The sequence below is a fragment of the Triturus cristatus genome, chromosome 3_1 (assembly GCF_964204655.1).
Source record: "Triturus cristatus chromosome 3_1, aTriCri1.1, whole genome shotgun sequence".
Classification (NCBI taxonomy): Eukaryota; Metazoa; Chordata; class Amphibia; order Caudata; family Salamandridae; genus Triturus; species Triturus cristatus.
In genome coordinates this window covers 452,134,732-452,159,555 of record NC_140583.1, presented here as the reverse complement: position 1 = coordinate 452,159,555, position 24,824 = coordinate 452,134,732, and the positions used below count along the sequence as shown (strand labels likewise).

General features: G+C 46.1%; 1 protein-coding gene across 1 annotated transcript in view; it reads left to right on the top strand.

Moving 5' to 3' along the window:
- The first annotated feature begins 17,769 nt into the window (after window positions 1-17,769).
- Window positions 17,770-24,824, top strand: part of SLC27A2 (solute carrier family 27 member 2) — a 426,278-nt gene continuing 419,223 nt past the window's right edge. The window contains exon 1 of the mRNA XM_085644259.1: window positions 17,770-18,552. Coding sequence (XP_085500385.1) covers window positions 18,072-18,552 — 481 coding nt within the window. The 5' untranslated portion in view covers window positions 17,770-18,071. The remainder of the gene's footprint in view (window positions 18,553-24,824) is intronic.

The window sequence follows — 24,824 nt, the reverse complement described above, 5'->3', positions numbered from 1 at the left end:
TCTTTAAAGATTTAAAGAAAGCATTCTTTAAATCGATCACGGAAAAGAATTTTGCTGACGGGCAGGAATCATTGTCAGAATCGTGGTAATGTCTGGAACCACAGGGTACTGGGGAACCACTATTTTCTTTACCGCTCTAAGGTCAACTACAAAGCGGTAAACATCAGGGCGGGCATCAGAGGAATCCAAGGGTGTCTTTTTAAGAATAGGAAGAATAGGGCTATTACAAACATTCGCCACTGTCTCTTCAACTACACCATACATAATCAAATCCTGTATTTTTTGTAATAAGGCCTTCTCTCCTGCCTGGGATATCTTGTACTGGGGAATATGTGGCAATGTAGCATTGTTCTTAATCTGTATAGAGACTGGTGGGATCTGGAGCAACCCCACATCCGTGACTCCTGTAGCCCACAGGGTATGTGGTACATCTTTATACTCAGCTGGTAGGGGGGCATCCTTTGCAAGGCATTGATTGGCCCGGGACACTTGCGGTCCAATAGTCATGTAAACACCGTCTGGAGAATAAAAAAAATGTTGCATGTAACCTTTTTAACAAATCCAATCCCAACAAATTCTCCCCACAATTTGACGTTAATAAAAATGGTGAATCGACCGTAAAGGGGCCAATAGTGAGAGCAAGGGGCTTGGAAAAGGGGCTAACAACTGGCATGCCTGAGAAACCCACTGAAACATTGTTTTGGCCGGACAGAGTTGCCCCCGGGACCAGTGAACGGGAAACAGAGCTATTCATAGCCCCTTTATCAACTTAACATTTCTCAGTCGTACCTTGTAAATCCGCAATGATCTACAGGCACCGGAACTGGTCGCTTACCCTGTCCCTGGCTTTCCTAGCTGTGAGACAACCCCGTCATCTCATCCATGTCATAGTCATCGTGATAGTGCTGTCGGCCTTACGGGGTCGTCAAAATAGTTTCCGCTCTGTCGATTGTGTGATGTATTTTCTGACTGCAACTCCTCCTCCTCGTCCACGTCCTCTAAAACCTCGACCTCTTGGGCCTCACCGTTCTGCAACTACTCCGGAGACTTGTTCCGCCAATGTCCCTCCTGCTTACAGTACGCACATTGATTGAGTCCAATGGGAGCACTCAAAGCACCACCCCTGTTAGACCAGGGTAGCCATTGGGCCGAACCCGAACCTCTTCCTCTTCCACTTACCCTCGCACCTTGCTGCATTAACACCCTCGTCTTCAAATACTTTGACTTTTGCTCTACCCTTTCATGTCCTCATTCTCTCTATGTTCGTAGTACTGTTCCATACTCAATATTACTGACGGGGAGGAGGTTGTCCAAGTACTTTCCGAAGCCTGCAACCTAGTTGCAATCTTGGGGAGCAAGTTAGTGACAAACCTGTTAACAAACAAATGAACACCACCCTCCTGTGATAAGTCCTGACCACTAAAGTCTAAAAACACCACTTCAAATCTGGTAAAGAAAACCGACACGCTTTCATCCTTCTTCTGACGACACGCAGTCAACTTATCCCAATCCATTCGCTTCGGCGGGATAAGAGAGTGCATATAAGTGATAATACGCCCTGGCAAAGCTAGGAGCTCCGCTTTTGGCATGTCGCCGGGCTTACGCTCCTTATCCCATGCCTTGATCTCATCGCATGTGCCACCCAACTCCAGTGCATGACCCTGCATATGAACCTGACTCCATATATCTACCGGTACCAACAGGCAAAAAAATAACTCTATATCCGATAATGTCATCACTGTGGAGGAGGCCGCCTCGGTCAATTCTTTATAATATGCAGTAGCATTCTTCCGGGGGTCCCATAGCTGGCTTTTTAAAGATAGAATCTCACTCCTCTTCCAAGGAGTATAGATCCACTGTTCCTGAAACCAAGTGTCGACTCGTGGTCTAATTACAGTATCTGTCAAGTCGCGCAGTTCTGGTATTTCAGGATGGTAAATGGGAAGGACCTCCCTCATGGGGTGCTGTGTCCCTATCGTCAGAACCTTTTGGAGCAGTCTGCCTCGGTAACCCACTAATGTCATAACATTGCTAAAAACCTTATTGGGAGCCACACCTGTAGGATATACCCTGTCCCGTATGTCATAGTTTATCTGTGGTGCAACACCCTGAAAACGCTGCTCCCACAGTCCTATTAGTGTGGCCGAAATGTGCTTAAGAGCTTGCTGCTGTATGAAAGGTTCATAATCTTTCATTACACTCCACACATCTTCCAAACAATAGATCGCATTCCGGGCCCACTAAGCTGCTTGATTCACCACCATTTGCTTTCCCTCATCACCCACCTCAGAACACAACACTTTCTCCAGGCGGTCTTGCGCTGCTGCCCAGTTCGCTTCATGCATCCCACGCACAGGTGTTTTGACATTCAACAGTGTTTGGGGTGTCACACTCAAGGGGGAAAGAGCAGATGCAGAGACAGGTACCATCATGTAGGGAGACAGTGTGGTAGGGGTGAAAGGGGGTGGAGCAGTCGAAATTGAACCAATAGACAGAACAGGAAAGCCACAACACCCACCCCTGTGACCTGAGGGGGTAGAGGAGAAGCAAGTGGGGCCGGGGCTGAGGCTGTAGCACTAGAAACAGAAACACCAGAGAGGGCGGCACTAGGGGCCGAAGACTGGGACATTGGGACAGTCGGGTATATCCGTTCAGGGGCATAAGGTGAAGGAGGGCGAGCATCCAATAGCTTTTCAACAAAATCATCACCTTCCTATCTAGTAACATAACATTTATCTGTCTGTAATCGAAACTTTCTATCTGCGCATTCTATGCCTTTCTCTTTCTTTTCTCTTCCATAGGCTACTGCTTTCTGTGTTATAGTTTGCGTCTGTCTCTTCCGGGCCTCTTTCTCTGCTCTCATACGCCGTTGCTTTGCTTCCTTCTGCCATATTCTTAGAGAAACATCATCTGCCTACTCTTTTTGGCAAACAATTTGTCCTGCAAGAAATTCAATTTTTGTTTGTCATACGAACCGGTGAATGGCCATTGTAGGTCAGCACTGTCCCTCGTATATTTATTCCACAATGTGCTAAACATAATTGGGCCAATACTATGTTTGACATATACGTCGAAATTCGGGGAACCCTCCCGAGGCACAGGCTGGCTCTCTTCCAGTCGGGCTTCAGTAAAACAACATCGACATCCAAAACATCCTAACTTACTTAAACAAGGCATCTTAATATAAGACACATACGCTGTCCCCAACGAACAAGTATGCCACCAACAAAAAAATATTAGAAGGAAAAATAAACAAGAGAAAAATTGTTCAAGAACCAAACAAAAACGGTCCTAAGACACTGCAGTCCGGAGACTGTACCAAGTTCAAGAAGACAGGCTCTAGTCCCAGACCTTTTCAAGGAAAGACCAAATTACCAGTTGGCCTGTGTCTTTTTAAAGGGTCGACAAACCCACCAAGTGCAAACCAAGACAGCCCAAAAGACCGCACCAAGACACAGCCCATTGGCTCGTGCTGTTCAAGCAAGGCAGTTTGAAAACTGCACCAAGACAGTCCGGAGACCGCTCCAAGACACAGCCCGTAGGCTTGTGCCGTTCAAGAATGGCGCCATTTTTCCAAGAATCAAATCACTCACCTGGTGCACACAGGTCGAGTCAACTCCAAGGTTTCTCCTTCTCAGGACCCCAGCCGGTGACCTGATCAGACGGGCAGGGCAGCTACGAGAACCAAGCTCCATCGTGAGGGGTACCCCGATCCGCCTGACCGACCGGACGCAACCCCGACCCTGCAACCCGTTTGCTGGTGAGTCGGGTCACCTTGCAGGGTCCCTGTTCAGGCGCCAATTGAAGGAAGGGGCCCTTAGGAGCCACCCAGGTTACTTAGAACCACCTGCTATGCCTTCCCAAGTAATGAAGAGCCGGTCAGACAGTAGAGAATACAAACAACCGTTTATTAGAAATACTCTGCAGGGGAGTCCAATCTGACCTACACCCTAACATGTCTGCCACAGGACTGACCCCACAACAGTCTACAGCACGTAATAATTCTTCCCAAGAGCCTCCAACCACGCCCACAGTGGAAAGGTACCAGCCTAGGCCGAACATGAACAAAGATGGGTTCATGCTATCTGCAACTCAAGGTTACCGCGCTGAGCCTCAGCGTCTGCTAACGTGGGAGCAGGACTACACATTCGGATGCGAGGGCAGAATGGCGTATTCATTAGTAAGTCGAGAAACAGCCTTGAACACAAGAGAAAATAATAAAGAAATACAGTGTTCTGTTGAGGCAAGCAATACGAGTAATGAGGTCTAGTTCAGGCACAGTATAAGCAGCCTAATGGTGATTATGAAATACAAAATGGAGTCACACTCGCTAACTGATGCCTGCACATTACGGGGATAACTCAGTGGGTTGCATAACGTGAAAACAAATGGCGTCTATTTAGGCACACACTGCTAACCTAATATAGCAGGAAACAAGTGCATAGCGGGAATGGGATTTTCAAACCTAACAAGTCTTCAACATGTTATTTGGAACCATATTTAAACTTATGTGGATTGCCATAGTACTTATTTCTGATGTAGAGCCCATAAGTCTGAGCAAAGTTGTAGTCATGTGGTTTGCATTCGAACATGTGTCTAAATTTGCATATGACCACCGGTTGTAACTGAGGAGGTGATATTCATGCCTCTGGCTTAGCTTGAAGGAATCTTTGTTGAACTATTGGTTGCAAAAAAAATAGACATTTATCTGCTTCTGTAACTGTTGTTTCTGTTTTTATTAGCCTTGCAGTTATTAGATGGTTTGTAACTGCAGTGATGTCCCTAGTTCTGATGTCATCAAAGTAAAATGTCACGAGACTTCGCTTCCTAAAATTACATTGGGTGAAAGTTTGTATTATGCACTTGCTGTGATGTAATGGGGGGGCAAATGGCAAGTGGTCACTTTCCCTACCCGTGGGATCTTGTTGAATCAACATCCATAAAACCTGTATTCACTCTGAGAAATCATTCATACATGTTCTTTCTGTGCGTTCAGTGTTTCTTTGGGAAAGAAATTTCTTGCACAAGCCTTCCGTGAACTGAACACATGGACATGCTCAAATGCCATACAGCACTGCTTTCCAGTAATGGGTGGCAGGCTTACAGCCAGATTTGTTAAATTTATGGCCAAAGTCCTCGACACATTGACTAACCAGTAAGAAAATAGTCTTGTGGCGAATTCTGGGAACTCTTAGAGCTAACCATGTGGGGGATATTCTCACCTTCCTTCAGACATTGCCCAAAGTTTTTACAACAAAGACATATATATTATTAACTTTCCCAAGCGGCAGTTGCACAGAATATAATTAAGTGTTTACAATATATTGATCAATTTTTACTGCAGCAATATGCCTTGTAACGCATATATCGATTATAATGATCGTTTACACTTGATTGATTATTTAATTTGCAACGGTTTTGATTGACTACCAAATAAAGATTTACTATTTTTAGGTCGAGCCTAGGCAGTGCACATACGCTCTCCGGAAACCTGCTGTAATAACTACACAAGTGTAATCCTACCTGCTGCTTGCCATTGGTTCATTGATATGTCACTTGTCTTTGCTGCCCGCTAAGTTGTTCACGCAGCTGATACTTGTCTTCCATTACAGGCCAAGGAACTCTCGTCTAGTACAGTGTCCTTATGCTGTTATTTTCCAGAACTCTTTTGGTTAAATGTTCCTTTCTGCCCATCGCTGACAGTGTTGGATTTTTCCTTTGCCCACTTAGCATAGTGCTAGGTCGCCTATGTTTCTCCATTGGGCGCTAGCTCGCTCCCTCTGCTTCACAGAAATGCTTGTTCAATTTGCGACTGTTTAATAATAATAGTTTATTGTTCAGTTAATTAAAACCATAACAATATTATATACACAATTTCCAAACATTTCCTAAAAAATTACATTATTTTATTCTAAAAACATCATAAGATATACCCAATTGTTAAAATATTCTCTAGCATGTCTCATTAAGATACTTTTGCTTTCAGTTCTTGTTCATGAATGCGTAAAAACGTTATCAATTTGCAATTCATTTGGGAGCCGGTTGAGTCCAGTCCTCCTATAATAGTGGTTCTACGCGATTTGATTCCTCTGTCGAAGAATGCTCTCCGTAGAAAGGTAATTCGCACTGGTTGCAGTATCTTACAGTGGCATACAAGATGAACCAAATCTTCCTTTTTATTGCCACAAACCCGGCATTTTTGGTTCTCCGTATGCTTCCATTTCGGGGCGTCCGCAATAGTGGCGAACTTTCCAAACCGTAATACCTTTAATTGTCTTTTTACATGAATAGAAAAAGTGGAGTCCAAATAGGCTGCTTGTTTCAGTATTTTATAGTTATTGATCACTATCCCAGAATGAGATCTTTTAGAAAACATGCCTTTATCATCCAGCAATGAATGTAACTTTGTGGCTTTGTTTAGTGCTAGCTTGAATGTTGGATAGGGCATATTTTTAGTCCAGAAATCAGTAGTACAAGTAACTTTTAGCGCGTGTTCCAAGAATTTATAGGCTGGCAAGTTTTTTTCCTGTTCCAATTCCAGCCATAAAGATTTGTTGAGACCATTTTCCTCTACATTGTGTTTTATCTGATACCACACCTTTATGTACGTGTAGAGTCTTCACAATGTTTCATTCAATAGCCCAAATTCTAAGCGCATTTGCGCTGGTGAGGCAGTCTTGGGGAGCTGTAGAACCTTTATTAGCTTGTTTAGAGTTTCTGAATCCTTCCCATGCATAGCGGCACTGGCGTATGATAGTGTTGGCAGTACTTTAGCAGAAATAGTCATCAGTAGCGTTCTTCATGAACGTCCCTCCAGTTTCTTTGCAAGTGCTTTAAGGGAAAATGTTAGAGCCCCCGCTCGCTGCGTCATATATTTTTTCTGGTCTCAAAAGGATAACTTATCATCTACATAAAATCCCAAATACTTGTAGCATGATACTTTCTCTAATAAGTTGCCTTTTAGCCTGATGTTATGATAAGAGGCTATTCGGTTTGTAATGAGCATTGATTTTGTTTTGGATAAATTGAGTTCCAATTTATTTACAGTCAGAAATTCAGAGAGTTTGTTTAATAGTCTTGTCAAACCCACCTTAGTTAAGCTCAAAAGAACAATATTGTCTGCGTAAGCAAGATGCGACAATTGTAATTTGTCTAACTTCGGTGAATGTGAGTTAATACCATTGAGCTTTCCAGATAGGTGTGAGATGAATAAATTAAATAGGTGCGGGGCCAACATGCACCTCTGTTTTTAGACCCACGGTGGTAGACACCTTTCTGGAAATTCTTGCTCCATTCCAAGCTTCACACAAACCCAGGTGTCTGTTTAAAACAGCAGTAGACCCCTAAGTATTCTCTCCGGTATATTCCAGGATTTTAATTTAGTCCACATTAGTTTCCGGTCTACGCTGTCAAAAGCAGCTTTTAAATCTATATAGCACAGATGTAGGTCCTGTTTCTTGCTTTTACATTTTTCAGCAATCACTGAAATTGACAGGATAATTGAGATAGTTCCGATTCCCTTCCTAAATCCTGTTTAATTTTTTGGAATTAAATTACATTATTATGACCAATCAACCAGATATTTAAGGATAAGTGAGGCAAAACACTTACCTTCGACGTCCTGAAAGCCAATTAGCCTATAATTTGTAGGGTTGGATCTGTCTCCTCCTTTGTAAATAGGGGTTATGATTGATCCCTGCAAACTATCTGGAACCAGATTGTTAATTTCCACATCAGTGTAAAGCTTTTGTAAGTGCGAGCTCCGATACTCTGAATCATATTTAAAAGTGGCTTGCGAAATGCCATTCGGGCCAGGAGCTCCATCACTTTTACCTTTATTTATTATTTCCTCTGTTGTGTAAAATGACTGATTTATCTGTGGAATCAATTCATGCTCAGTTGTCTGTGTCACAGTCAGTGATTGGCAATCGTCCACGTCTTGAAGTTGTTTCTGTTTAAATTTCTGCCTGAGAAAATTAACCCATTCCTGCTCTTGTATATACGATGTTAATGCATTTCAGGGTCTTGACAAGTTATTTATTGTCTGCCAGAAGTTGTTTGAGTTTGAATGTCTTACATTGAATATTAGTTTGGACCAGAAACTCTCTGCTTTCACTTTTTAAATTACCACATTCTCTTTTTGAATTGTTTTCTCAGATGTTGAAATGTTCTTTAGGTTATCTCCTCGGATTTGTCTAAGCGCAGATTCCTTTGTGCTCTTCTTAGTTCTCTCTTTAGCATTTGTAGATCATTTAGTAGATCTTTCATTTGATCGTATCTTTTAACCCTGATTTCGGGTTCTTTCATTATTTTTGCTAATTTATTTAGTAAAAGCGACCAAGCTTGTATTCTGTTCATGGGTTCTGTTGTTTGTTCTGCCAGGAGAGCTTTTATTGTTAAAAACAAATCTGTTTCAGTTGTGTTTGTCCATTTCAGACGTTTTAGATTTATTGAAGTAATTATGCCCTCTGGTGTATTGGTAAGATGAAATCCTGGCATGTTTAGATTAAAAATGACGTGCTGCATTGAGTGATCACTCAAGGTAGTGTACTCTATGAAGAAGCGAGCTAATATTAATGGCATCAAAGGAAGTGTAATATGTGTAAAATCTAACGTCAATTGCGCCCTTTGGCCGTGATACGTTTTTTCCGGTGGGCGATCTTCGTCCGTTCTTTTATTAAACACATGTCTACCTTGGAATTCAAGATCTGTTACTAGTTGCTGACCACAATGGTCCACACGACAAGTCCCAGCATAATGTTGCTGTGGAACACTCCAAAATGAATTATCTGCTGTTAATGTTTCATCATCATTCAGCGTAAATATCAAATTGGAATTAAAGTCTCCTGTCACAATTAGATTCCATCTGGGCTCAGTACAGCGTAATCTCGATATTGTTTTAGTTAGAAGGGCATTTTTCTCCTTTTTTTTTAGCCTTAGGTTGTGTGTAGTAATTAATCAATAACATTGTATTACCTTTACTTGAGTGTTGATCTGAGAATTTTACAAGTTGTATACTGGGATCCGGAGATTTCAGCTGTTCCGTTGTTATTTTTATATTTGTGGACACGTATACTATCAGTCCGCCTATCGCACAACCTTATTGTTTTCATTTTTCCGCAGCTACTGTATAATGGGTGAAACCTGCTATCGGAATCTCTTCCTGTGACCAAGTCTCCTGCAGGGCTATTATAACACAATCTGCCCACTCCTTAAGTGGAATGCCCTCCTCAAGTAATCGCCTGGCTCCAGCTATGTTCCAAGATAACATGTGTATAACACTTGTTTCAGAGCTGGTAACCTTAACTCTGTTACGTCAGATACTGCTTTTGTTGCTAAGTATACTGGGTAGCCAATTCCATTGATCTTGATTTCGTTCAGTCTCCCTTTGTACTTCTTTAACTATTCCCTCTGAAATCTTGACTGTACCACTCCTACCCTTTGTGTTGTGTAGAATTGAATAAACCTGTGTGGAAACTGCCTTTCGGTTTATTTTCCTTTTAGTGTCCTGCTTTTTAATTTCTTTCAGTGGAAATGGATAACGAGGTATTACCGGTGCTATTATTTGAATTCCCCAGACTGAAAATTGATCCGAGCTACTTAGTATTAACTGTGCTAACTCTGACGTCTGCCACGTAGTTAATGTTCGTTCTTTTGTTGTGTTATTATCTCCTGGCAGAAATTGGACTGCTACAAGATCTGATGATTGTATGCGTTTTAGTTCACTAATTTCTGCCATAAGTTTCATAATATTGCCTCTATTTAGGATATCATAGTTGCCCTGTGTTTCAAATTCTGGGGTCCATATTACCTGGTGAGTTACCTTGGTACTAGATACTATTCCCCTTCTTCTATCTTTGTCTTCCATATTCTTCGACTGAGATTTAATTTGATTGGGAATACAGATACTTAGGTGACCATGACCATAAGAGGGGCATTGCTGCCTAGTTTGTATAGGACTTTGAGATACTACTGGAGAACATTGATCTGTCGAGGTAAAGAAGTTGTGTCTACTTTCTCAGCGTATGTAATTGCCCCAGTAACAGATTTCCAATTATTAGTATTAGTAAGATCCCTGTTTACCACTAGATCCGTTCTTAATTTTTGAGCACTTAACAGACTATCTGGCTTCACTGCAACATGCTTTTTTGGAGTTTTTAAGTTTCCCTCTGTGATGACCCTATCTTTTCCTTCTTCCTCCTTATTTTCTTGTACCTGTGGCCGCATTGGTGAGGACAGATCATCTTTTTCAGGCTTGTTTTTGTTTGCCACTTTGTCTAACTCTTTGTAGATACTATTCCTTTCTTCATGCTTTATTGTGGCGACTACAAGATTACCCTTTGACTCGGTTTTCATGGGATCTTTAAATGATGCTGATGAGCAGTCCTCGATTTCCATTGAAATTGCATTATTAATGTAATTCCTGGGGACTACCTCGTTTTCCTTATATGTGCCTTTGAGTCCTTCACTAGAGGTATTTGGGTTACTTATAACACTATCCAGTGTTGTTCCGGGACAATGTTGTTCTTGGGGCTCACCTGCTGTTGTTTTAGAAAAGATGGGATACACTCTTTTGCTTTGCTGCGGTTTAGGATCACTCATCCTGTTTCTTTCTTTCCTTTCCTTCTTCTTTTGCCTTCTTGATTGAGGCCTCTTCTTTTCAGGTTGCTCTGTTGTGACACTTTGATCATTTCCAATAAGATCCACTGTCTCAGCAGTGAGAAGTTGAAATTCTTTCTTTTATTCTTGAGTTATATTTGTGGGTGCCTGTGCATGGTTCTGACTTACAATTACCTCTGATTTCTTTGTATGGGCAGTCTCTAGATTCACAGCCGGCGAAACCAAGCGCTTATTTAAGCAGAGTATCTGTTCCAATATTTTCGGAAGAAAACCTAATTTGTCTATTATTGGTCCACATGTGTAGGTTGAGTCCCGTGGTGAGTAAATTGGTTGTACTCTTTTTATTAAATTTGTTAAGTCTTCAAGTTTTGTATTTATTCCAGCTATATATGATGCGATGATATTCATAAGATATATTTGTATGTCCAATTTATCCTACTGCATTATCAACGTAGCTGTCGACATTTGTAGCGCTTGGAGTACTAATGGAATTAATTCTGTTTGCCCATTTTTATTGCTTTTGATGTTACTTGCCCCTTTTTCAGGTGAATCTCCAGATTTCTCCGTTGGATTTGATTGAAAGTTGGCTCTAAGATCAGATGTTTTGTTTTTTCCTCCCGTGTGGTTTGGGCTAAACATCTGTTTTCCTCTTCAACCCATCCTTGGGCCTCCACCTTTACCACGTGTGTGTCTTCCACAGGTTTGCTCGCCTATGAAGCGATCAACTCCTCATTTTCGTTTGCATCCACCGTTATCTCCTGTGTACCTTCCACATGTTTACTCGCCGTTGAGTCATCCAAATCAGTTAGAGATAGACCTTGGTTTGACCAAAGGTGTACTAGATCGTCTATGTTTGATTGCAAGTCATTTAGGCTAATTTCTTGTCCATGCTCAACAGTTTGTAAGGATCAGCTGTTTGATTTATTCAGATCGTAGTGCTTCTGTGTTCTAGCCGAACTACATGGCGTACTTTCCCCACAAGTTTTACTAGCGGCAGGTAGAAGTTCATAATGTTGATGTTCCGAACTAAAACTGATGTTGTATCGCGCAGCATGTACTGTTGCTGTTGTTATTATGGCGCTATGTGGTGAGGTTACCCTGGCAAGACTGCTCTTGTCTTGAATCTCTAGCTTCACAATCTGTTTGTTCGTGTCTTGCGCCTCAATGGAGTTTAAGTTTGAATTTAATTTCCTTGGGATAGGTTCTTGAACCAGCTCTTCCCCCTTTGGTGCATCCGTTGTATGATTTGTTGGGGTGGCAACGGGGTCATCAGACCTGATGTTTCTCCAGGTGTAGCACAGAGAGATGAACCGGGATCCTTTAAATAGTGAAAACTTGAGTTTTGCGTTGTTTTTCAGTTTAACATTGATTTGTCAAACATAGACGCAATAGGTGAGATTAGCGGGCTCTTCAGTGTAGAACTTCCCCCATTTACTGTTGCTGGTTTGTCGCCTTTTTTTCCTTTTGACAAGGCTTTTATGCGTAACTACTCTTTCTTTCAATGCCTTCCTCACCCTGCCTGAACGCATAGCTAAAAGTCTGAATGATATGTATTTGTTTTAAATTGAAGTGCCGTTAGCCACTGTTCACCTTCTTCTGACCTCTAGACTCTTTCAGCCTCCTCGAACCCCCTTCCTCGACTCACCAGATTCCTTTCCGCAAGCCTGTCGCTTTTTCTTCCCCTCTGCTCAGCTTCCTGAGGCGGGGGAGTGGAGAGCAGGGCACTCAGGAGAGCCTGCAAGCCGCCCCCAACCTGGTTGGGTCGCTTCCGCAGACTCACCGGGCACACACTCTGCTGCTACCCCCTAACGGTGGCTGCACTCTCTTGCCCCCTGCTCCTGCTGTTAGTGCTGTTACTGCTGTTGTCATCCCCCCCCCCCGGGAATTGTTCTAGACACGTGCACCTGCCTCCCTGATAGAAGTGCACTGCAGGGGGGCCAAACTGCTCTCCGCTCGATCCCAGTGGAAGTATGGCGCGAGACAGCGGGCAGTAGGTGCAGGGCAGTAACATACTGTCTGTATTGGCAGGGGGCTGAGCTGCTGAACTCCTCCCAAGCTGCTCCTCCTGACCCCCCCCGCCTCCACTGCCGGTTACTGTCAGCACTCCACAGTCTCTCCTCTGAACTACGCACCCTAAGCACAATCCACACTCACAGGTCCCGCCACACACCTCCTCCTCTTCTGACAAACCTGCGGAGGGAGCTGCTAACGTCGCAGGAGCTGTGATCTGGATAGAGCTGGTCAGCGTGGCATTCTCACGGCTGGGAGAGAGAAGCGGAGCAGGCAGCTACAGGCTGTCAGGGGTGAGCGAGCGAGCAAAGACCACAGAGGCAGTGGGGGCAGTAATCACTAGTCCCGCTTAGTCCTGCTCAGCTCAGCTCAAGCTCAGGCTCCAGCTCTGACCGTGAGCTCTGTGTACTCTGTGTACACCGTGTGCAGACTCCTCCCTTTTTGAAGACTCCAACTTCCGACAGTGTAACCAGGGTTCCTCTCCGACCGGTGTGGAACCAGTGAATATGCAACAATGAATCCTCCTACAATTTGTTTTGTAACACTCATCAAAGGGTGTAAAGACCGGGCTGTATTCCAAATAATAAGGTGGTTGAGGTGAATGTTTTTTTTTTTTTAATCTTGCTGCTTTTGGCGTTCAGCTCAGCCTCTTCCCTGCCACACCCCCTGTCCCTGCCCGACCTCTTCCTAAACAGGGGAAACACAGGGGGGTTTGTCGGTCCACGGGCAGCACAACGAACCCAGCTCCCGGGTGGAACAAAACAGAACAAAGCAACCAAACTGACCCACAAGCCGCACCAGTTGATGCCGGCCATCTCCGCAAAGACTGGTGGCGCCACAGCTCTTGCAGAGGCCGCCGTTCCTCCCCGAAGGGGGGGAGAGGCTCAGGGGCCGGCGCCATAACCCGCGCCGCGCCGAAGGTGGCGAGAAGGAACCGGTTCTGGGCGCCCCCGGCGACCGGAAGCGGCAAACAGTAGCCCCTCCTGCCCACGCGCTGGCCTCGCGGCTATCACCCCCCCCCCGCAGCCAATGGGGGGGCGAGGCAGGATGCAAACCCCCCAATGGGGGGGCATGCCCGATCGGCGGGAAAAGAAAAATGAGGGATATAAGGGACCGCTCTCACTCCTAACTTCGGGGAGCAGGGAGAGCGGCGCACCGACGTGGTTTCCTGCAAAGGGTTTTTGCTGCCTGGACAAAGATAAGGGACGAAGTACTGCCGGACGACGAAGCGCTGCCTGGACGAACTGCGGAACGGTGACCAGGCATAGGAGTCCAGGACTGGGGTGACTTGGCGCGCCCCCCTCCCCTCCCGAGTGGCGAGATCCCCGGGAGAGATCCTCGTGGTGTGCCGGTTGGCTTGAGGTGAGCCACGAACAGCGAGCGGAGGGAAGCATTGCCAGCGTCGGACGTGGAAAGTGACGCCCCCTCTACCCGAGCAACAAGCGGACCACGAGCGGTGTTCCCCTGGGGCGACCCGGTGTCCTCCCAGGCCAAGCAACCACGCACTGTTTCCCGGAGCAGTCCCAGGGCCCCCGAGCAACCCGGAGAAAAGAGGGAGGAGCTTACCGCTACACCGGAGTCCTGTTCAACAACGGGACAGGTAGCCTGAGGACACGCACGGTTGCGGAGCAGCTCCTTCTTCCGGCATCACCGCTAGCGCGCTGGGTCGCTGGTGCACCCTGCATCTGAACGAACGCGCCGGAAATATTTAAGGGGCCAAGGGTCACGGACAGCGGCAGGCCTTGTTTATATCGCGGGCACCACACGCCCCTCCCCCTTTTAAGAGCCCGAGCAGCAGGCAGAAGCTACAGATCGGTGGCTTGGGGGCAAAAACTCGATACCCGGCCCGGAGGTGCTTGGGAAAAGTGGATCATCGATAATATAGTAAGGGCGTCGGCGGCGTTCGGGGGAACAACCATCATCTGGTCAGAAATGGTCAGCAGGGGGCACTGGAGGGGCGCGGAGTCCCACAAAGCGGTGGAGAACAGCAGAAGGAAACTGAACATCGCTATGCACAAATTTTGCAGTGCCAACGGCATGGAGTCGATCAGACATGGCTTGATTCACCCGGGGCGCCAGGAGCTATATAGCAAGGATGGGGTGCATCTATCAGATGAAGGGATGAAGGTGTTCTGGGGCAACCTATGGGGCGCGATGGCCTTGGCAGGTTGCAGATAAAAAACAAAAACAAAAAACAAAAAGGGGAACCAAAAAAAAAAAGGGGAACGAGCGTGGGGGGAGCCGCAAGAAGACGTGAGCCTCCCTGCGGCGTGGCGGGAAAAACGGTACGATGGTTGGCTAACGAGACACACTGACAGGGCGGTGTGTAGGAGGAGGGCCGCTCACCTTGGGATGCCGCACGGCAGGGTGATGTGGCCTGGCCAACAAAAGAGGGGTAGCAAACGGAGACGGCGCTCGCGGCCCAGACCCGGCCTGTCGGCAGGGCACAAAAGGTAGCGAGTTGGGGCCTAACTCCGGGGGGAGAGAAAGCTACCCCTCCCTACACGCAGAAAGCTTGGGTGACCAACCAAATGGTGGTCCCGGTGGGAAGTGGACCAAATGAAGAATACTAAGGACCAACAACAGAACTGGTTGGGGGGTCGGGTCATTTACGAACTGGAGATACAACGAACTACGAATGGGGGGGCACGGCTTTGTGTCCGAAGAGATGGCAGTTCGCAAATAACCCAATATGACCGATGTCATGCCAGATGTATGTAACCATAATAAAACTGCGGCCAACAACGACCCCAACTGTACCATTCTTGTTGGCTAAGTTCTTTGGGGACCGCCAAGGGGCTGGGGGGCAGGAGAATAAGTTGCACCGGGTAGGCGCAGTGCGAGGGTTATGACCCCGGCTCTGCTGTGTTACACTCTGCCTACTCATCGCACCTCAGGGCTCCAGATTTGAGGCAGGTTTGAGGCAGCTGGTTAATGCCGGCCATGAAAATAAAGGCAAAATCTACAAGTAAACGTGGAAGTTATTACTTTACCGTCCAAGCAATCAAGAACTAAACTAGCTTCTCTTATCCCAGTGGTAATTCCCACATTATAAGTCCTATAGACATTGCTGCAGCTGTGTCTCTGTTCCCAGTGATAATTTCTCATTCTTAGTCCTCTAGATAGTGCTGATAGCTGCGTTTCTGTTTCCGTCTGTAATACCTCATTCAAAGTCTTCTAGACAATGCTTGCTGTTGCTGCTTTCCTGGTCTCATCTGTAAGTCCTCTAGACAGAGCTGCAGCTGCTTTTCTGGTCCCGTTGGTAATTCCCACATTTTAAGTCCTCTAGGGAGTGCTTCAACTGTGTCTCTGTTTGCAGTGGTAATCCCTCATTCTAGGTCCTATAGGCACTGTTGGTAGCTGCATCTCTGGGCCCTTCAGTAATTCCTCATTCTAAGTACTCTATGCAATGCTGCTAGCTGCTTCTCTGATCTCAGTGGTAATTCCTCATTCTAAGTCATCTAGACGGTGCTGTTACTCTGGTCCTGTCGGTAATTCCTCATTCTAAGTCTTCCAGGCAGTGCTGCTACTCTGGTCCAGTCGGTAATTCCTCCTTCTAAGTCTTCGACACAGTGCTGCTAGCTTCTACTCTGGTCCCATCAGTAATTTCTCATTCTAAGTCCTCTAGACAGTGGTACTAGTGCTTCTCTGCTCCCAGTGGTAATCCCTCATTCTTAGTCCTCTAGACAGTGCTGCTAGCTGCTTCTCTGGTCCTGTCAGTAACTCATTCTGAGTCCTCTAAGCAGTGCTGCAGCTGCTCCTCTGGTCCCAGTGGTAATTCCTCATTTAAGTCTTTTAGACAATGCTGCTACCTGCTTCTCTGGTCTCATCTGTAATTCCTCATTTTAAGTCCTCTAAGCAGTGCTGCAGCTGTGTCTCTGGTCTAAGTGGTAATTCCTCAGCCTAAATCCTCTAAGCCATGGGTCTTCAAACTGGGGGGCGGACCTCAGGTGATCCCAGGGGAGCTCCTGGCTATGGCAAAAAGAAGCATTATACTCTGTAATGGGCAGAGCTGGACTGGGAACACAAACCAGCCCTGGCAATTCTGCCAGAGCAGCCCGGCAGGGGGTGGGGGGCAATAGGGGGTGTGCTAGCGAGAAGCAGCACTGCATCCGCTTTAGCACTGCTGCTGGTTTTGTTACAGAGGACGATATTGCAGCAGTGCTGCAAAAGCAGCCCCCTGTAACAAAAACGGCCCCCAGTGCTTGAAAACTGGTCCCAAACCCTTCCGGCCCACCGGGAAAACGCCTGGTGCCCGCTACGGCCAGTCTGGCCCTGGTAATAGGCCATCACTACCATATTTTGTCATTTATATCCTAGCTGGGGAGTATGTGTCAAAAGGGAACAGACTCCAAATATTCTTCAAAACCCCCAGCCGCACAATGGGTATACTTTTAATGGATACAATTTAATAGAATAAATGTGAAAAATTCTGAGGGGGGGGGGCGATGATTTTTTTCCCCACACATGTGGGGTGGGCATTAAAAAGTTTGAAGGCAACTGATCTAGGTAGTGCTGCAGCTGCTTCTCTATTCATACATCCATAACTCTCCAAACCAAAACACATAGGTTAAAGACATAGACATTAACAACTCCAATATCTCTAACTCTCAAAAATGCCAGACCTATTGCATTGCAAGTGCTTGCTATTATTATGAGTAAATGCTGCGATACAATATTTATTATAAATAGACTACTATAGCAACATTCTCGTCAACATGCTGAGGTTCCTAATCCGGTATTTTTCTCAGGCTGGGCTTGTGCCCTGTTGGTTTAAACGTATTCACCTTTCCCCCACACACACGGTTCTTTGGCATTATTATGTACAGTAGAAGGCTGGCTCTTTCTTCCGCCCCAGGCAAATATATGTTGTTACCGAATGGCAGTGCTGAGTCAATCACTGTCAAACACGAAAGAAAACCCGCTTGCCTAAAACACCGCTCTGAGCTCTGGCAAGGGTCGGGGTGAACGAACTGCAGGAGGAGGTCCCTCGTCAGGGATTGGGGTGGAAGCCACGCCCACTCGCTCCGTGACACATTCGGCCTCAGGAGGCTCCTCGGAGTCTGACAGCTCTCGGGAAGGGGGAGGTCCTTAGGGGCGGGCGGCAGTATTTCTCTGGTGACTGCCTAGTTCATGATTACTAGTTTTCGGTTACTTTTTCAAAGAGGTATTAGTAAGCTTCCTCCCACTTTCCGAGTCATGTTTAGAGGTGGTTGAACCATGAACCCTTTCATATTTAGCGCTGGGTCTGTTTGAATGTAGCCAGACCGGCTTCCGCCTCACTTACCTGTGCAGGGATTCAGACAGGTGTGAGCCCGTAACCTTTCCGCCCAGTTCAGCTTGAGCTTTGTGAATTCTTTCAGCCCCCACCCCGACTAGTGTCATTCCTGAGCAGAGTGTAATCTGTTTTGCGCCCCGGCTCGCACACTCCAGCCTGCAGCATGTACTCTCTCCTGTTCACTGGGCTGGCAGGCTTCCTGCTGCTCCTGCCCGTGTTGTTTCGCCGCCTCTTCCCCTACCTCCTGCAGGACGTGGCGACCTTCATCACCATCTTTCGCTACGCTCTCTGGATGCGGCGCAACGCGACGCGCAAACCCCCGCGCACCCTCTTGGATATCTTCCTGGATCAGGTACACAAGAGCCCAGCCAAGCACTTCCTGCTGTACAAAAACCATGCCTTCTCCTACGCCGAGGTGGACCTCACGAGCAACCGAGTGGCCCGGGCGCTGCAAGAGCACGCGGGTCTGCGCCAGGGCGACTGCGCCGCTCTGTTCCTTCCCAACGAGCCCGCCTACGTCTGGCTCTGGCTGGGACTGGCCAAGCTGGGCTGCGCCACCGCATGCCTGAACTACAACATCCGCGCCAAGTCCTTGCTGCACTGTTTCTCTTGCAGCGGTGCCAAGGTGCTCATCGCAGACCCAGGTGAGAAGCACGCTGCCTGCGAGCCTCCTTATCTCTGCTTCAACCCCGCCCCCCTCTAACAACGTTGAATGAGGTTGTCGCGTTACTCCTATTGAAAATCATGGATTTTACTTAAGTACAAAGGGGCATATTTATAATAACTGACGCATCCCTGCATATCAGCAGGGATGCGCCAGTTATTTTGCGCCCCAGCTCCGCCATCATGGATGCGCCGCATTTATAATGCGGCGCACCATGGGGCAAAAACGGCACAGATGCGTCACGCATCTGTGCCGTAAAAGTGGCGCATTGCTGGAGTTGCGTCGCAAGCGCGACGCAGCTCCAGCAAGGCTCTGGGGTGCCCTATCTGCACAATGCTGCGTCAATCCTTACGCCTGCTTCAAGCAGGCGCAGGGTTTTGACGCAGCATGGGCTCAAAAGTGACTGAGTGAAATCTTGTAGATTTCACTCAGCCACTTTTAGGAGGCGCTCCTGCGCCGGAACGCCCCCACCTGCCCTGGAACGCCTACATGTGGCGCAGGGCTTTACAACGTGACGCATCTCCCAGATGCGTCACGTTGTAAATACCCCGCACCATGGTGCAGGATTTGCGCCGCTGCTGCGTCACAAAAGTGACGCAACGGCGGCGTAAATGAGGCGCAAGTCATATATAAATCTGCCCCAGAGTTTACTCACTACCGCTTGCGGGGCTCAATGAACTCCGATTATTATTGTTGTACTTTATAATTCAAACTGCAGTCGGGGGAGGGGGGGGGGGGCATTTCCTTCCAGTCAATAGGGCTCAAGACACACAGGATACCCAGTGGCGCAGTTGCCCCACTGCTTTTAAGCAGAATAACTTTGCTTTATTATCATTTTATGCTGCTTTCTGCTGCTTTGCGGGCGGGGCTGGTCTGCTCTTGGAGCAGAGCAGGGGAGCAGGCGTGCAACGCCCATTCGGCTCTAAGGGCTTCAGCCCCCGTCGTGTGTGTCAGCCCGGGCTGAGACAGGTTCCACCCGAGTACTTCACAGGTCTTTAAAAGACCATTTACTTACTAACGAGTCTTTGTTGTGTTTTCACCACTTCTTATAGCCCCTGCATCTCCACTCTGTATATTGCTGGAAGAATCAGCCCCCCCCCCCGAAATTTTTAGTAGCCCCCCCAAAATTTTGCTCTAGTTGAGCCTCTGCAGGGGAGGAGTGGTTTGCCCACTCCTAAGTGCACAATGACTGTATGGCCAGCCCTCTCGGGCTGCCCAAACCATTCATGCACACTTTCCCCGTTCTCCATGCAGGCCTGCATGGAGAACATGCCCACGCCCTAATTCCCTGGTTGAGCATAGAATCAGGATGCTCAAAACCAATCACAATGACGCTGCGTTGTGATTGGTCAGTGGAGCCTGGGTGCTTACCAATCAAAACGCTGCAGGTCAGTGGGCCTGCTTCCTGTTCCTCGATATGCACGAGGAGAGCAGGAGCAAGGTAAGTTTATTCATTTATTAATATTTAAACAATGCGCGACCGGCCCCCTCCCCACCCCAGCGATTAGCCCACCCTGTCCCCTGCGAACCATGAGCCATTCCGGCTTCCACTGCAGGATACCCTCTTGTTCAAGCCTGGAGCTGCACAATTTAGGTGCCACCATTACACATCACAGAAATGCAGTTATGTACTCGCAGTTGACATTATATTCACAGTGTGCCTTAACTTCATAAGCATGTGAAACATTTAAATGCACTAATGTAATCATTATAGAGATTAGTGATTTATACCTGTATAATCTAAGTTTCAGTTTAAACATATAAGCATATATTCTTACTTCATGTTTTACGCTTACACATCAAGTTATGTTTGCATACATAAACATGTTTCATTTAGTTTTGAAGTTACACAAGTGCATGTATAATCATGTATTCAAAGTGCATATTAAATGCTTAGTTAAAATTAGCCTGACTACAGACCTCTATTTTGCTTTGCCAGCATGATCTCTCTTTCTTTGCAGGTGTATTATCATGATTCTCGTTAGTTAGAGAAAGACTTATTGTTTGAATTAGACTAATGACAGTGAGCACTGGAGGAAAGACCTTTTAAGTGAACGGGGAAAATTCATGGTCAAAAGATGCCTTCTGTCCATCATATACCAGGATAGAGGGAGATATTCAAGGTTGAGAACTACAGTCCAAATATCGATACAATGGGATACTGAAGCTATGTGGCAGATGCACGCGAGTAACAATTTGATTGGTCCCTGGTTTTGTGAAAGGAGATAAAGATGTTTCTAAATATCCAGATTCTTTTAAATTTGTGTTCTCTCAGTTGGAAGACACTGAGATTCCCCATAGACTTTGAGAGGTACAGACTTCTCTGCTTGCCCTGCTCTTGTAAGTCCGAAGCTTTATGCTAAACACTTATTTCCTTTTTCCAAGACTTCTACTGAAGTGTGATCATACTGACATGTTCTATGCTCCTGAAATATAGACCCTTAGTAGATCACTCTATATTTGCTTGTTTAGAAGAGCGAAGGGAAGTTTATTTATGGAACACCTGTTTGCTTAAATCTGTTTCTTTTTTTGATGTGACTATCACATTCCTCTATCTCCTCATATATTGACTCAGTCTACTGACATATTTCAGCCTATCTGTTGTATTGTTGTACCTACTAAATTTATTATTGGTTTGCATGTATGCGGGATATATTAGTATTCCGAAATACAACCCTTTAACCATATTTGGCGCAACTTGGGCCTTAAAGCGGAGTCACATTGGATTCACAAGTTGGAATGTAATGTTGATGTCTTTTCCCTTTTAATGCTTCACGTCAACCACAAAGGTCCATACGACAAGTGGGGAAAAATCTTTGATGACTTGACTGGGAGATTACGATGTAAGGCCCAGTGGTCTTAGAGATGATAGCATTGTCGTATCGTTGGTTACTAAAGCAAATGAAGTTAGACTACCCCCTGTTGAAATTCTAGACTTGCCCAAACCAAGTCCTATCCCTAAATGCCCACGTCTAGATTCTGAGGATCAGTGGAGTTCCAGCAGTTAAGAAAAGAGTTGCAAGAATCGAGGAGTGATTATTAATAGGGTCAAGTGTTGTAATTTTGTATGTTAAGCTTGCAGTATTTTGCTGAGATTGCGTAGTGCGATGAGGCTTTACTTGTGGTATAGATGTGAATGCGCTCAATGCGGAGCAGTTGCAGGTGTTATCAGGCTGGACATACCCTAAGATCCCGGGATAGATATATGTGTGGAATACACTGTCTTGTAATTTGTGTTCTTAGTTTTATGGTGTTAGTTGTGAGGTACCATTGGCTTCACAATTGAGATAGGTACATATACCTTTGTTTGAGAGTAAGGTGTGGTTGGTGTAGTGGGTCCTGTTGCGCAAAGGAGAAAAACTGCACTGATGCAAATGATTTGTCGAGGTTTTACTGACATGTGTGCGTGTGTAAGTAAGTCAAAAAGTGTCACTCAGAACCATTTCCTGTGTCAATGAATACTTTGATTTCTTTAGTGGAGCAGACAAAAGTTATTTGTTGAAATTACTCAGCATTTGTTTTGTGTTTGCTTAGTGTAGAGAAAAGGGTGCTCTCATAACAATTGTATAGGAGTATGAACCACTGCGAGGAGAGAGAAGTACGTCATAGTGTGCTGCGCTGAGATTGGACGGTTGGCATTAGTGCCACACTGTTATTGTAATTGCATTTATATAACACTTACTACCCCTGATGAGGTGTCGAATCGCTTTACGGCAGGCAGCACGCTGCTCCAGAACCCAAGGTTAATGGTTAGTTCAGTGTTATTAGTTACTGTTAGTTACTGGGATTAGTCTTGTGCGCTCAAAGCAAACCATTCAATGCAGCCATTTTAGTTTTTTATGGAGGACTCAAGTAATAATGGCTGGTTACAATCATTAGTAGGGGGAGAAGTGAGCTCATGCACATGGCTGGTGGGATTAATACAGGAGTTAGAGGAGATTAGGTATTGTTGGGTTGAATAGATATGACTTTTGGCGGAAGGAGAAGAGTTTGTGATCTTGTAGATGAGATGTGGAAAATTTGCGGAAATAGTGAATAGTCAAACGTGCATGTGTCACGGTAGGGTGTGCTCAGAGAGAGGAGGCATGCAGGGGATGGAATGTAAGGATGAGGACATATGAAAGAGAGAAGAAAAAAGGAGATGCAGAAAAGGACATTTTTGTTTTTTTTAATGCGATTTAAGGAATGTAGTGAATGTTTTTTGAGACAGCATGCAGTTTGAAGATGCAAGAATGTAGAAAGAGAACATTATTTACTTGTGAAGATTGTGCTATGTTAGGAATTTTTAATAGGTACACAAATCAGGTAAACCATCTCTCAGCTACTAGACTACTGCTGGACCACTGATCCAGCCAGGTCAGTTGATCAGTTGAAGGGTTGAAAGTGAGAAATAACGGCTGGACCCATGTCAAGGAAATAAATGAAAAATAATGTACTCATTGAAAAAGAGATTTTGGCATTCATCCTCATGTTTGACTCCGAGTATTAATTATACAGCAAAGTGTGATACACTTAAATGCCTCTGGTTTGCATTGGCATCAGATCGAAGGTGTGGCTAGCTTCGCGGAGAGTAGAAGTATATTACCTGCCTTGCTGTGGCTAGATGGAAGGGGATGCAAATATTGGTTCAGTGAACACTTTTGTAAGCAACATTCTGCTGATCAGACTTCTGAAGAACTGCCCTTTATAGGTCGAACATGATCGGCCTGTTGTATCCTCTTCCAGTGGCTCTGGAAAACACACCAATTGCCATTGACTGATATGTTTGCGAATTACAAATACCTGCTTGCAATTGGTGCCTTTGTTAAAATGTCCCTCCTTTGTGGGCTTTACTCCCTCGCTGGCGATTTCACTCGGAGAACGTTTTTGTTTGGCCATCACACTGTACAGGGTGCGATGGCCCCTCCTCCATCCTCCTGTATGGGCATTCCAGCATAACACCGCTTGCTTACTTTTACGTTCCATTGGTGCTCAGGTACAGAGGAAGGCATGCCTCCTCGTCCTTCTTCTGTCTGTGTTTAGCTTCTGTTTCCCCCTGTCAATACCAACATCATGGTTGGGGGACTTCCCGGAAGTAGTGGGCTGGGCCATGGATGGCTCCAACGGAGGATTCAAACAATGCATGCTGCAACGCTGTCATTCAGGAGGAAAAGCAAGGTTTGTTAGTGACCAGCCAAAGCTGCTAATTGCTAAAAAAAGAAAAAAACACAACTGCTAATTGTGATCGTGATAGAAGATTTGCGCTTCCGACGCTGCAGGGGGCGTTCTTTTTCCCCAACCGTGTAAATTGGGAGATTAAGGGGGGAGGAGGGGCAAGCCGACACCAGACCACTTACTGTGTGTGAAAAAGGCCGCTTTATTGAAACAGGTGCATATCACAATTTTAACTCCTTGGCCACTGCCTTACAAAACTAGCGCCTCGCTATACAATAACTTCCTGACCCCTTGGTCTTTCCCCCCACCCCTACGATCCCCACATCAGTTCCCCCATCCCCCAAAATACAACATAACATTCCATAACCAACATATAACCCAATCCTACACCATGTAGCCTTTCCAACTCCCAAACTCCCCTGACCGTAACCCCTACCTGCCTTCTGTGCAACTGTAACTATCCAACCTCTAATCTAAACGTATCCAAACTGGTTACCCTTTCCCTGTTCCTGGACCCAAACTACCAAACCTATAACAACAAACTCTAGCCAATCCCGGCCAACTGTCAACCACCCCGCCACCCAGACAAAAGGGGGAAGTGTCGGCGGATACGCCCCTTCCTCCCTTTTTTCTGCCCCCCCCCAAAAACTCTGCGGAAAGGCCTGCTACACTTAACGCCTGTAAACCCCTAGCAACCGCGCTAGGACCACCCGCAACTCCAACAGATAAAGGTCCATCCCCATCCGGGATAAGTGTACCCCATCATCCCGAAAGAGCTCCCGCGCATCATACCGGAGGTCCTTATGAGCCACCCGTCCTACCCCTACCTGACGACAAAACCGCACCATCTCCGTGTTGAGCTTCCTCCTTGCTTTATCCACCGCCCCAGGGTTTACGCCCCCCCCCTTTACGCCCCCCCCCTCCAACTCCTCCGTGGAACAAATTCGGTCCATACAATGGAACACCCTGCCCATCTTTCCTTGATCAAGACCAAATCCTTTTTCATCGCCCGCATCAGCGCCAAACCTGTCTCCCTGACCATGTCATTCTCCCCCAAATGTAAAACCAACACATCCGGGCACCGACCCCCCCTCAAAA